At 40.0% G+C, this 15,627-nt stretch overlaps 1 protein-coding gene across 1 annotated transcript; it reads left to right on the forward strand.

The window, feature by feature from the left end:
• Nucleotides 1-1,055: 1,055 nt before the first annotated feature.
• On the forward strand, nt 1,056-1,493 carry LOC104109470 (protein MAIN-LIKE 2-like). Its single transcript, XM_009618791.2, has one exon. It carries the CDS (start codon nt 1,056-1,058, stop codon nt 1,491-1,493), a length of 438 nt encoding a protein of 145 aa, XP_009617086.2.
• The last annotated feature ends 14,134 nt before the right edge of the window (nt 1,494-15,627 follow it).

The following is a 15,627-nucleotide window of genomic DNA, read 5'->3' on the forward strand; positions in this document are numbered from 1 at the left end:
ATTTTTTATCCGGATTATATTATTTATGTGCTAAAAGATTAGTAAAGTAGATAAATTATTATTTTAGGAATAATTAATCTTATTTAGATGTTATTGTTGTACATATATTAATATGTGACTTTAATATTGTTTAGTTCCGTGTAGTGTTATATTGTGCCCATAATTATAATGTAGTGCTCTTTAGTGTAGTAAAATGTAGTGCCCTTTTACGTAGTATCTTTGTGGTGATTGAAATTAATCATTTAGTTATCTATTTAGCCCCAAAAATATCTGAAAAAAGATGATAGTTCAAATACAAACTCTCTCGAATTCTAGTCAACAAACTTAAGAAAATAACATTTAAAAATAACAATATTTATCAAAATAAGTATTTTTATATGAATATTTAATAATTAAATCATGTATAGTTATAAAAATTAATTATTTAATTCTATTATACTAAAAAATAAGTGAGTAAAAAAACAAATATATACAATAATAAACATATAAAATAAACTAACATACAAATAAGAAACTAACATATAAAATAATAAACAAACATATAAAATAGTAAACTAATATATAAAATAATAATGTAACATATAAAATAATAAATTAACATATAAAATGATAAACCAACATATAAAATAATAAATTAACATATAAAATTATAATATAGAAAATGTATCAACCTAAGTAACAATATAGTAAAAATATCGAATAAATTTTAATATTACAGATATTGCAATAAATTTAAAGATGTCAAGCAATTAAAAATGAAAAAAACTTTAATTAATATTGTTCAATTTACAGTCATCGTCATGGAGGTTCTGCTTGTGCATCCCGGACCTGCATCCCTAGAGCTACTGTTGCTACAAGCCGAGAATAGATCTTTATACATATGGGATGGGCAGTGTTTGTCCCAGATATTCCGCGCCAGACGTATAGACGATATGTGAGAGTTCATTAGGGACCACCTACTCCATCCCCGTATAGTTAGACGCCTTCAGGATACGGGTTTCTACAGGATCATAGAGATCGGCCGATTGAAATTCGACTGGGCGTTGATCAGGGCTATGATAGAGCGGTGGCAACCAGAGACGCACACGTTTCATCTACCCATCGGCGAGGTGAACATCACGCTTGAAGACGTGAAGGTTCTTTTCGGGCTGCCGGTTGATGGGTTACCTGTAGCTTACCCGCATGCTCTCAGAGACTATACGGGATTGCATTACCTGCATATGTTGCAGCGGCTCACCGGATTCCAGCCAGCGGAGGAGACGGCATTGAGTGGAGCCACTCGTTTGCAGCTGACGCTCGTCCAGCAGCATCTGGAGGCGATGAATGCGGAGATTACGGATGATTCACCGTCGGAGTTTATCGATCGACACACGAGATTGGTGTTGCTGCTGATGTTTGGTGGTGTAGTGTTCCCTAACATTTCGGGAAACCTAGTTAGTTTGAGATTTCTACATCATCTTGAGCGGCTAGATGATTTACCTGGTTACAGCTAGGGTGCAGTTGTTCTAGGTTACCTGTGTAGGCAGATGTGTCGGGATCCATGGGCACCCAGAGAGACGTTGCCGGATTTTTACCGCTGCTGCAGGTGAAAACATAGTCAATTCTTTTCATGATTATAACATACATAGGGTGAGAATATCTTAAATTTTATGTCCACAATCTATATTAGGTTTGGGCCTGGGAGCGGTTCCTGCAATTCCAACCACCTCTAACACCCATCACTCCGGATGTACCACCTCCACCATTTCTTCCTCTTGGAGGTGGGTTGATAGGTGAGGATACGAGCGTGAGGTCGAGGCTCGACATCATCTCCCCTATTACAGAGATTTGTTGGATTTGCTTGAAGGCATGCAAGGTACATGTATTCTTAAGTTTACTTGGCCTGGCTTTATATGTGTTGTGTTTACTCACGATTCCTGTATTTTATTAATAGTTCTTATGGAGGCCATACAACGACGTGCTCATAGCTGGTTTGCTCGATTATTGCTCCTGCGGCCGAGCTATGTGGAGCTCTTCTATCCTACTGATATGTCTCGATATTGTCGAGCATCATGCCACCGAGTGAGTCCCTCGCCAATTTGGTCGACCGTAGCTTGTACTTATTCCGCCCGCTTGGCTTAGGACACATTACTAGCGGGATGATCGTTCCAGGGTTGACCAGACATACTTGGACTGGCAAGAGGCCCAAATTAAGCTTTGGGACCAGAGGTATGACCTGATTCCTCCACCCCCTGCACCTGAGCGTATGGATGGCGAGCATGAGTATATGGGATGGTATCGCAGCGTTACCCGACTTCATGTCGGGAATCCCGTTCATTGCGTTGGTGGTCGGTATATTCCATACGCTGGGAGGCATGAGGCACAGGTATGCTATTTGTTATACTTACTTATAACGTTAAATTATCATTCCGTAATTAATATTTGACATGTTATGCATGCTATTGGATTACATCAGTTCTACCATCTGGGACTGCAGATGCTGTAGCATACCGACGAGGGAGCGGCAGCTTTGCACTAGTATGGCTATCAGGTTACAAATCTGGCTGCCCGGATATTGAGGCGTGCCCGAGATCATGAGCGATTAGGATACGAGGCTGCTTACGTGCCGCAATAGAACTACCATCGCGGGCCACCAGTGGAGCTTGAACGTGGTAGATGTGGCAGGCGTAGCGAGAGAGGAAGGGGTGTCCCACGAGGTCGTGGTGGTCGGCGAGGACAGGGTCCCCCGCAAAGGGGCGTTGAGGCACCCGTGGAGGATATTAGAGATGATCAGCCGGGTCCTCATCATCATCACCCTCATCAGGGAAGGGTGTGTTATCTCTAGACTCATCAGCATTGTTGTCATAATCACTATTCTCTTCAAGTTGCTCGTTTTCACTGCACAACCAATAAAATAATGAGTTTCTTAAATTCATCCAAACTTTATATATAAACTTTATCACTTCACTTACAAATCATAATGTGTTGATATCCCATGATGCACATTATCCTGTTGATGATGACTCCCGAATGGACCACCATGATCCAATATACCAAAACTAGGCATATTCCAATTGGCCGTTGGTTCATAACTTGTAAAATTCATATCTGGCCAGTACCCCCTGTGGAATATATGAGTGTTAATACAAATTCAATAGATAAAAATAAACATCGTAACACAAAGGACAATTGAAGTTTACCACTCGGCTTGTGGATTATGTAAACTGGAGGAGAAATTATTTCCTCGCTCCTCATTCGCCCGTGGAGATAAGTTTAGATGAGGCCAAACTCTTTCACCCGCAACCTTTTCGACTAAAACTGCTCCAAAATAACCACCTGATGATTGAGGAATATCCTTACTTTGCGGAACCTCATTATTGCGAACGTCTTCAGCCTTGACGTACATTTCCAATATTTTTATCACAAGAAGTTTCCGGTGTTCATTCGGAGTCCTCAAAAAATCTTTCAGAGTTTCATCGTCTTCGATATTAAACTCAGCATAACAAGCAACCCCTTGCGGAGTAACAGAATACGGATATCTTCCGGTTATTTTAATATTTACTGAACGTTTGCTCACACTCATTTTTTTACATAACAACGATACCAATCTATCGTACTCCATTGTAAGCGGCAACTTAACATGACAATGTGGAGAACAACTATAGCGTACTGAGTTATTCTCCATCACAACCTCACCCCCTCCCCCTCCCCTCACCCCCAAATATAATGAAACCCTAATTTTTCGCTCTTCGATCAGATATTATGACAAAATGCAAAATAACTTAACGAACAAATATTTCGGAAGACTTGATGGATCCTGAATGGATTTTTATAAAATTCTGAAACTCCTTAAATAAGGAAAGATCTAGTCCCGGGGGTACGATTATTTGATATATAACGCCTTAAATATGCGCGCTATACCCCTATGAATTATTGGTATGTCAGTTTTGAGTAGATGAATTATTGGTGGGCCCAACTTTTATATATAGCACGGTTATTCACTGTGCTATACCTTAACGGACAAACGTGCCGTTAAGGTATAACACGGTAAATAATCGCGCTATATATAAAATAGTATCCAGTCTTTTTTTTTTTTTTAAACCTATTATGATCGCTTGAGTCCAAAAAAAATCCCCAATTAGGTTTCGGACTCGTGTGGGGGAGATAATGCTAGTTCCCATTTCCTTTTCTATTGCCGGGAAATAAGATCCTCAGTAAAAGACCAGAGATTTTGTAATCAGAAACTCAGATCCCCATGAGGAAGAAGAGAGCTTGTCAACTGTCATCAGTCATAACACAAAAAACTCAAATCTGTTGTTTTTGTGTTATCTTTAGGTGCATTATTATTATTATTATTATTATTATTATTTGTTTTCTCTCTGTCAGAAACTATATATAACCAAGTAATCTCTTTTGCTTTATTATTTCCGGTTCAAGTACTTGTTTGTATCCTTGCATTGTCATAGCATAAAACATGAGATTGTACTCTGTTCTTTTTACAGTTAAATTTTGGAGTGACAGATTTTCAAAATTAAGTCATTACTTTTCCAGTAGCCGTGCTTTTGTTTACCTTATTATGCAAAGAGGTGAAGCAAAAGGGGAAATTCAGGTAAAAGAGGGCCCAGGGCCCATGCAAATGCTCAAAGACAAAGTTCGTGGTGGGCACCCATCCTAATTAAAATCTTTTCAGAGAAACGCAACTATCAAACACTCCCCCCACCCACGTACCGTTGTTTGGTGGTGGAGGCTCTATGTTCACCAACAAAATAAATTACTCACTTTAAATATTCACATCAAATTAATGAATGTATTATTTTATTTTTTAGGTAAATTTGTGTCTCTTAACTATAGTATTAATGTGTTGTCTTTTTTTTTTTCCTTTTCTTTTATAGGAATAGGATAGTGTAAAAGTCCCATCTTTATCAAGCACATAAATATCTATTCGACGTCTTCTCGGCATTTTATCTATTTGTGGATCTTTATTTAAGTTTTATGGCGGATTGTGTATTATACAATCATAGTCAAATTATAGAATATGAAAGAGCGAGAGCGAGAGCTTCCACGGACAATTTTTTTCGATGAGCGAGAGCTCCCCTTCCAAATACACACAAATATATAAATATAAATAAATTAATATGAAAGAGTCGTAAATGAAAATAAAGTAGTCATACTAGTACGAGCAATTTGTGGAGGATAACATGTGTCTGACTTCATAGAAAGGGTCAGCTATCATGCAAAACCAGTATAGAACAAAAGGGATGTGTCAAATCAGTCATTTCGCCATTGGCCCCTCTTTTTTCTCACAATTGACTTCAGCCATTTTGGATGATTTTCTCTGGTTTAACATTTTAATTTATATACTTTTCGAAAATGCCAAAATATTACTTATACCATGTCCACAAAATCAGCAATACATACGCTTCCATTCCAGAAACAGAAAGAAAAAGAAATATTAGAACCACTATATAAAGATGCAATGAACGGTGAGGTTGTAGAGTTTTCTAGCACTTGCAATTTTTCTTAATCACCAAAACAGAAAAGAATGACGTCTTGTAATTTGACTTCATCTCATGAAATGACTTTATACAGGCCTGAAAGGCGATAGTTTGAAAATTAAGTTCAATTCCTGGAACCCAAAAAATATACAGTATTCGTTACATTTTACCTGTAAATTAGAAAGTGATATATTACGTGTATTTGTGTATAACTGTGAATGTGTTTTTAAGATATATCCCACTTTATAGGAAGATAGATATCTAGTGTCATATATCAAGACTCGACACTATAAGGATAACATCGTTATTTTATCTGTTAGGACATTAGACCCAAACGATATATATTTACCAAAGAGGTCACTGGCTCACTGCTAAATAATTTTTTTTAAGTGCATTTGTATACGGTCAAAATTAGATTCGCCTCTTGTGTGACTAATCGAGACTGAAATATGGTAGGTTAAAGTTCAACCTCGAATTATATCGAACCGAGGTGCGAAACTATATCGTTAAACTCGAGACCGTATCATCGAACAAAATCGAGATCAGACGAGATCGAGGAAAATTTGCCAAGCTGAATAACAGAAGGACGAAATATCCCCGATCGGTTGTAGATCACAGCGAAAATCTCGGCACGTATCAAGGATAGGCCGATTGATTAGCAAATCATGAGATTTCTTACCTTGTATAGAATTGTATCAAGAGTAGGACTCCCTTACTATATAAAGGGGGTCTGATCATTTGTAAGGGGGAACACATTACGCAACATAAAGTAATATAATGTCATTTTCTAACTTTTATCATCTTGTTATTTTGTTCGTACATCAGTTGAGACATCTCTTGGATCAAGGGTGATCAAATTCGAGGGCCAAGGGTGTTCGATTTGGTAAACAGTTTGGCGTAAGGCTGTTCGATTCGTGTGATTTGCATTAATTCTTTTATCGTAAATTTCAATTTTAATCTGTTTCCTTAATTTGTATCAAGTTATATCATGTATCCTTAAAAATACGTATAAATTTAATTGCTATCCGATAGTTAGAGTAAACAGTTTAGCGCCCACCGTGGGGATAAGGATAATAGTGATTACCTGGTACAAACTTTCATAGCACACACTATTTTACATTTGTTCTTTGGAGTATCTTTGATTCCATGACCAAAATGTCGAATTCTCAGTCAGCACCCCCACTCGATATGCTCCTTCCGAGTTGCTTCTAACGCGGTCTGAAGCTTCTCACTCAGAAGCTTATAAGTATCCCTCTTCTTGGTAAACTCCCGAACCTCAGCCTCATGTTGGGTTAACTCCTCTCGAATTCGGAGGAAAGCCTCATAGTGCAATACCGAGGCCTGAAAGCGTAAAGAAAGGTGTTAGGATTATTTACAACTTCAAATTTAAAATAAATAATGGAGTGACACTCGAAGTTACCCGATTCAAAGTGTGTTGGGCCTCATTGAATAGGTAAGACGCTTCCACCGCGTCCATCACGACTTGGTCCTCTTCGGTCACCAAGCAACTAAGGTAGCTAGCAACCCCTACGGGGGAAGCGAAAACTCGGGCATCCTCCGGGATAGAGAAAACTATCGACCGCCTGCGGTCAGGGTTAACATTTGGGGCCGGGAATCGATCCACCAGCTTTCGGCTCGATGAAGACCCACTGGAACCCGATGATGGTACCTTCCTTGGCATCGGAAAGACACCAAGCCCGGTGACATCTTCTGAGGTAGTGGACTCTAACCCATCCAAGAAGTTGTAGATATCAGTCGCCCCCTGAGGCCCCTCATAAGAACAACCTTCTAGCATACCGGCCTCGCGTATCATGGCGTCTGAGATCTGAGGGGACCCGATAAGGTCGATCGCCCCAAGACCGTCCCTCGGGGCACCTCCCTCTGCACGAGAAGTGTTGGCCCTGGTCTCTCTCTCGACCTCCCTAGCCTGGGGCAAAGCAGCCGCACCCCGTTCCGGTTCGCAGGTACCTGCCAATGCCTTCTCAATGACCTCCTTAGTTCGAGGCAAAGCGGTCCGCACCCGAGCCACTAGCTCAGAGTTATCTTCTTCTTCTTCGAACTCATCCCTCAGTCGGCGGATCGAGTCCGATGGGAGGGCGCTGGTACTTTCCTTAGCTTTACGCGCCAGCCTCTTCTTTGGTTTTTTCTTCTCCGAGTCCAGAGGGCTCGGGGCCATTTTCCTCTTCTTCTCGTCACCTTGCCTCGGAGCAGGGGACTCGAGAGGTACATCCTTACCCTCAGATGGATGCCTCATAGCAACGTCCTTGGGGAGACCTACAAAAAAAATAGAGCCGATAAGAATTTGACAACACAAGGAGAAAGTCAACACCGTATTGAACCAGAAAAGGAAACTTACCATGATTACGGGCCTCCCACCGACCCTTCGATAATTCCATCCAAGCACGCTCGGAGTATGGTCTCTGTGACACAAGGTTCTCGACCCATTCCTTGAGTTGGGGAACCACATCCAGCATCTGGGCCACAACTGCAACACCAAAAATACCCATAAAAAAGGAGATAAGAGGAGAAACAATAGATTAAATCTTCAAGGGAAAGTAATACTTACATTTCATGTTCCATTTCTCGGGAAATGGCATGTTCTCGGCAGGGATCAAATCTGAAGTCTATATTCGAACAAAATGGCCCATCCAACCTCGGTCCCGAGCCTCATCTATACTCGAGAACGGGGCCCTACTGGCCCGATGAGCAAGCTTGACTATCCCCCCTCGATAGAGTAGGGGACTGTAGAGACGCATAAGGTGATCGAGGGTGAAGGAACACCCTTCAATTTTATTTACGAAGAATCGAAGGAGAATCACTATTCTCTAGAAAGAAGGGTGAATCTGGCCAAGAGTCATGTCGTACCTCTTGCAGAAGGAAATAATAATCGGGTCTAAGGGACCCAACGTGAAGGGATAAGTGTAAACACTTAAAAAACCCTCCACGTGGGTAGTGATTGACTCCTCAGGCGAAGGCACCACCACATGTTTATTGACCCAGTTGCAATCTTCTTTAACCTTGGTGAGGAGATCATCGGTGATCGTACATATGTGCCTCGAGACCGACTCGTATCGACCCGGTACCGAGGAAGTTTTTTCAATCTTAAAATCGGCAACGGTCGGGCACCCTGCAGGAACGAACTCCGCAGGGTGTGGTTCCGCCGCAACCCCGTCGCCGGCGGGCCGTGATGAAGAGGCGACCTCCTTTTGCGGGACAGTCTTAGAAGTTTTCGCCAATATAGAGCAGAAGAAAAGGAAATTAGGAAGGTATGTTTAGCGGTTTGCTAAAAGTTCAAGAAATTTGGGTGCAAGAGTTAGAGAGCAAAGGAAATTTTTGAAGAACAAGAATAGGAGGATCTTTGAACGTAAAGTTTGAATAAATCAAAGTTAGGGTATTTATAGCTTGCTGATGACGGTTCAGAACCTGTAGTGGCCGACCAGCAACTGACAGGCATTTAATGCCTTGGTAACTGGACCGACGGGATGTTTTGATATCCGTTTGTCGCTTATGTCATGTCCCATCGAGAGGGGATTCGAAAGTTCATATCGTTTCTCGTCATCTTCTCTCCGAGAAACGAGGAGACTATCTGTATACGGTCAAAATCGGTTTCGCCTCTTGTGTGACTAATCGAGATTGAAATATGGGAGGTTAAAGTTCAACCTCGAATTATATCGAACCGAGGTACAAAGCTATATCGTTAAACTCGAGACCATGTCATCGAACAAAATCGAGATCAGACGAGATCAAGGGAAATTTGCCAAGCCGAATAACAGAAGGACGAAATATCCGCGATCGGTTGTAGATCACAGTGAAAATCTCGACACGTATCAATGATAGGCCAATTGATTAGAAATTATAAGATTTCTTACATTGTATAGAATTGTATTAAGAGTAGGACTCCCCTACTATATAAAGGGGGTCTGATCATTTGTAAGGGGGAACACATTACGCAACATAAAGCAATATACTGTCATTTTTTAGCTTTTATCATCTTGTTATTCTGTTCATACATCAGTTGAGACATCTCTCGGATCAAGGGTGATCGAACTCAAGGGCCAAGGCTGTTCGATTTGGTAAACATTTTGGCGTAAGGCTGTTCGATTTGTGTGGTTTACATTAATTATTTTATCGTCAATTTCAATTTTAATATGTTTCCTTAATTTGTATCAAGTTATATCACGTATCCTTAAAATCGCGTATAAATTCAATTGTTATCTGATTTTTAGGGTAAACACCCCCAAAGGATTTTTACCTTTTCTATCGCCTAACTCTTTCCCCAGCATATCATAATTTTCTTTCTTTTTCCGGAGACCTTATTTCACTTTAGTTCAAAAGATTTGTTTTAAAATGTCTCACTTTAGAAAATCAAGAAGACAATTTTTTCATTCGCTTTAGTCAATTATTTCTTATAATTAATGTTATTAAATAATTTTCCATCGAAACCTTAAACGATAAACAAGAAAGATCGAACCGACTATTTCCTTAAACATTCAAATTTAAAGTTAAGCTCAACATTAGAGAATGTTATAAAAAGATGGATTGTCAGAAAATAATAAAATTTGGGGGAGAGCATGGGTTTGTCATTAAATAGGGGGAAGGGAATGTATTTTTTGTTGCTTAAGAAACAGGCAACTCCATTTAATTGAAGAACATTTTTCCGTACATGACATTCTATGCCTTCACTATATTTTACAGCTACCCCCAACCCACAAACTCCCAGGTCCCCACATTACAGGATTCCGGATTGGCCTCCTTTTTCTATCCTCCTCATTTTTTAAATTAATTATCTAATGTCCGAAATTTGCTATATAATTAATTCGAATTTGTACCAAATAAATTCTAAAATCAAGTGGTGCCTTTCGTTATGCGTAGAATTGCTACATTTGGGGGGGGGGGGGGGGGGGGGGACGAAGGTTAAACCTGCTTCGAGCATGAAAAACCAAAGTTTGCTTGTGTTTAATGAAAAACGAAACAATGATTTTAAGATAATTAATAGCGTTATTCGTAAACTTTGTCCTTTTGTGTAATTTTATACATAGACTTTTAGAGGTCATTTGGTAGAGTGCATTAGAAAAAATAATGATGCATTAATTTTACGTATTAGTAATATCTTGTTTGATATACTTTTTCAACTTATGTATAATTAATACAAGTATTAGTTACACACTCTATATGGTATTATCCTATGTATAGTTAATACATAGCAAACCATGGTATTAGTAATACCAATGTTATTAATACATGTATAAACTTAGTTAAAAATAAAATTGCCCCTTCAAATGTTATGCTTGATTAAATTTCTTTTTACTTGTTTTTCATTAATGTAAATAAGATACACGTTGACAAATTTGCCTTTTCTAATTTCTTTTCACCCCGTTTTCTAATATTAAATTCTTTCAATTAATCATCTCTTCTATTAAAATATTATATTTTAAAAAATGCTAAAAAATCGCAATTCCTTTTCTGGAAATTAAATTTTTTTATCTACAATCATCAGATTCTTCCCCTTCCTCTCTTGTGAGGCCAATTGCTCCATGGACACACCGTCTTGGATAAGCAATTGCACAAACTCTATAGATCAAATTAATATAAGTATTCCTAAAGAATTTGAAGGGTATTTTTGTAAACAAATAATTTTCTAAAAATATTATGCAATGCATGTAATTTTTAATACACCAAACCAAACAATCGATAAGAAATATTCTCAGCATAATTAATGCATGCATAACAAATACCAGCATAACTAAATACACTCTGTTCAACACTATTCTTATACACTCTACTAAACGACCCCTTAATGTGTTCACTGGCATTAACTTTTTCTGAAGTGTTGCTTAACTGTTGATGGTATATACGGTCAAAACCGAGTTTCTCCTTCGTGTGTTTAATCAAGATTGGAGCATGATGGACCAAGGGTCGTCATTATAATATCGAGCTATGATGTGAAGTTGTGTTATCGAGCTCAAGATCCAGAGACCGATCAATACCGATCTCGAGTCAATATCGAGCTATGATGTGAAGTTATGTTATCGAGCTCAAGATCCAGAGACCGATCAATACCGAGCTCGAGTCATTATCGAGCTCGAGACCCAGAGACTGATCTAGCTCGAGACCCAGAGACCGACCAATACAGAGACCAACCAATACCGAAACCGACCAAGATCGAGATCGAGCCAAGGGACAAAAGAGCCGTTATAGCCGCATTTGGGGAGAGAATCTCTGCAGAAATTAAGAAAAATCTAATTAATTAATCAATCACGAGATTCCCACTATATATTTTTAATTATATCCAAAGTAGGATTCCTCCACTATATTAAGAGTGGTTATCATTCATTCAAGGGAACCGAATTCATAGATTCACAGATTGATATACATTCATACACTCTCACATTCAGAGATTATTGAGAATTACATAACATCTAGCAAATATTATCATTTTTGGGCTTTTGATATTGATTCATCTTGTTCATTTATCAATCATTCTCTACTCAATTTGGGTTTGTATTTATTCCTTTTTACAGTCAATATTCGATATATCTCTATTTATTTTTCCAATTTGTACCATGTTATACCACGTATCCTTAGAACTACGTATAAATTTAACCTTTTTATTTTTCGGGTAAACAGTTTGGCGCCCACGGTGGGGCTAAGGATAACAATGATTATTTGGTATGAATCTCTGCAAAACACATAATTTTACACTTGCTCTTGGAAGTGTCTTTAATTTCAGGTTAAAAACGATAAACTCTTAATTAATGGCCCTACCTATCGACAACGAAGCTGGCCTTCAAGATGAGAACAACAACCTGACAACCGGGGATGAAAGGCCACTCATAGATCCGGTTGGAACTCGGGCCGCAGGTCCAATTGACGTTAATTTACATGTGGCCATTGAGGCGAACCAACATTCCGACCCCGAAAACAGCATTCATGGTAGAACTCGATATGTAGTTCAAAATACCCAAAATGTTGGAGAAGACGGGATCAACCTGCGTATGATTTTCGAAATGTTACAAGCTCAACAGGTAGCAATAACTCAGTTGCAGAGCCAAACCCATGCACCGAGCAGGGCCGAGCCTGGTCCACCCCGAGAAGTCACTCACAAAAGAGGTCCAACTATAGTAAGATCAAATGAACAAGAATCGAGGACTAATCCTGAAATTATTAGGATGCTCGAGGAACTGACAAAACGAATTGAATCAGGAGAAAAGAGGATTGAAGACAAAAAAGTAGAAACTTATAACTCTAGGGTTGATTAGATCCCGGGGGCACCACCGGTATTGAAGGGTTTGGATTCCAAAATATTCGTACAAAGGCCTTTCCCCCCGAGCGCGGCTCCCAAACCGATCCCCAAGAAGTTCCACATGCCCGAAATTCCTAAATATAATGGAACGACCGACCCCAACGAATATGTCACTTCTTACACATGTGCCATTAAAGGGAACGATCTAGAAAACGACGAGATCAAATCAGTATTATTGAAGAAGTTCGGGGAAACTCTGTCAAAAGGGGTAATAGTATGGTATCATAATTTACCGCCTAACTCTATCAATGCTTTTGCTATGCTTGCAGATTCTTTTGTAAAAGCACATGCCAGAGCCATAAAGGTCGAGACCAGGAAGTCAGACCTTTTCAAGGTAAGGTAAAAAGATAACGAGATACTAAGAGAGTTCGTATCTCGTTTCCAAATGAAATGACTGGATATACCACTTGTCACAGACGGTTGGGCTGTTCAAACTTTCGCTCAAGGACTGAACGAATGAAGCTCGATGGATTCACGGCAGTTGAAGCAGAACTTGATCGAGTACCCCGACTGTAACCTGGGCCGATGTACACAATCGATATCAATCAAAGATTAGAGTTGAGGACGACCAGTTGGGTTCTGGGTCCGTTATTAAAAGGGACATCGACCGAGAACCAAGGTCGAACAAGGACCAATATCGGCCGTATGACGGAGATCGTAGGGGTAGCGAACCTGCACACAACCCCATAAGAGGCGAAACAAGAAGTGATCGAGGCCAGGGGTCTCAGGGGCTGATGAATAAGAATGGTTTCGACAGGCATACTGGACCTAAGGAAGTACCACGGTTATCAGAATATAACTTCAACATCGATGCATCTGCCATCGTGTCGGATATCGGACGCATCAAAGATACTAAGTGGCCTCGACCTCTACAGTTCGATCCAGCCCAAAGAAATCCCAATCAAATGTGCAAGTAACATGGCACCCATGGCCACAGAACTAAAGACTGCAAGCAGTTGAGAGAGGAGGTAGCCCGGTTATTCAATGAAGGTCACCTTCGAGAATTTTTAAGTAGCCGGGCCAAAAACCATTTCAAAAATAGAGATTTCAATAGACAAAACGAACAAGAAGAGCCACAACACATCATCCACATGATCATCGGAGGGATCGATGTCCCCCAGGGGCCGGTGCTTAAACGCACTAAGATGTCGATTGTAAGTAAGAAGCGATCTCGGACTCATGATTACACACCTAAAGGAACCTTGTCCTTTAGTGACGAAGACGCGAAAGGTAACGATGCACTGGTAATATCTGTACTTATGAATAAAACTCAAGTTAAGCGTGTGTTAATTGATCTAGGTAGTTCGGCCAACATCATTCGATCAAGGGTCGTAGAGCAACTTGTTCTACAGGACCAGGTAGTGCCCACAACCCTAGTACTAAACGGATTCAATATGGCATGTGAAACTACTAAGGGCGAGATAATGTTGCCGGTAAACATGGCTGGGACCATCTAAGAAACGAAGTTCCACGTGATCGAGGGTGATATGAGATATAACGCCCTGTTCGTGAGGCCATGGATCCACAATATGAGAGCAGTACCCTCGACCGTTCACCAGGTTCTGAAATTCCCAACATCGGAGGGAATCAAAACGGTCTACGGGGAGCAACCGGCCGCAAAGGAAATGTTTGCCGTCGATGAAGTAGTTTCGATATATTCACTATCATCAACAAAGGGATCAGATTCGAAGGAGAAAAGGGATACCAAATAGCAATCACAAACGCCAGCCTCGACCCAACTAGAAAATCAAAAGACTGACGAAGATGATGACTATGGGATCCCTCGATCCTTCATGGTCCCTGATGATTCCGACGCTACCAAATCAACGGTTGAATAACTGGAGCAAATCACGCTAATCGAACATCTGCCCAAGCGAAAGGTATACCCGGGAACAGGGTTAGATCCCGAGCTCAGGAAAAGGTTTATTCAATTTCTTATAGCTAACATGAACTGTTTCGCTTGGTCGCATATTGATATGACAGGGATCCCACCGAAAACAACCACTCATAGACTAAGCTTGGATTCGAAATTCCATCCGGTAAAGCAATAAAGAAGGCCCAGTCCGAGGTCAAACATGCCTTCATCAAGGACGAGGTAACCAAACTTCTTAAAATAGGATTCATTCGAGAAGTAAAATACCCCGAATGTCTAGCAAATGTGGTGGTAGTCCCTAAGAAGGGAAACAAACTTAGAATATGTATAGATTATAAAGACCTGAATAAAGCATGCCCTAAGGATTCTTTTTCTTTGCCTAATATCGATCGTATGATCGATGCCACGGCCGACCACGAGACTCTCAGCTTTCTCAACGCCTATTCCGGGTACAACCAGATACAAATGAACCCAGAGGATCAGGAAAATACCTCGTTTATCACTAAGTACGATACCTACTATTATAGCATAATGCCATTCGGTCTAAAAAATACTGGTGCAACTTATCAATGCCTAGTAAACCGAATGTTCAAAAAACAAATAGGAAAATTAATGGAAGTTTATATTGATGACATGTTAGTTAAGTCCCTGCGAGTAGAGGACCATTTAAAGCATTTGCAGGAAACTTTCGATATACTGAGGGAGTACAATATGAAGCTCAACCCCGAAAAATGTGCATTCGAGGTTGGCTCGGGCAAGTTTCTTGGTTTTATGATGTCCAATCGAGGAATCGATATCAACCCCGATAAAATCAAAGCTATCGAAGACATCACGGTAGTAGATAATGTAAAGGTCGTGCAGAGGCTAACGGGACGAATAAAAACCCTAGGACGATTCATTTCGAGATCCTTAGATAGGAGCCACCAATTTTTCTCACTACTTAAGAAGAAATGCAACTTTGCATGGACTCCGGAATG

Source organism: Nicotiana tomentosiformis, chromosome 6 (genome assembly GCF_000390325.3).
Source record: "Nicotiana tomentosiformis chromosome 6, ASM39032v3, whole genome shotgun sequence".
Lineage (NCBI taxonomy): Eukaryota > Viridiplantae > Streptophyta > Magnoliopsida > Solanales > Solanaceae > Nicotiana > Nicotiana tomentosiformis.

Coding starts and splice junctions, on each gene's coding strand:
- LOC104109470 (XM_009618791.2), top strand. CDS start 1,056: ATGATAGAGCGGTGGCAACCAGAGACGCACACGTTTCATCTACCCATC.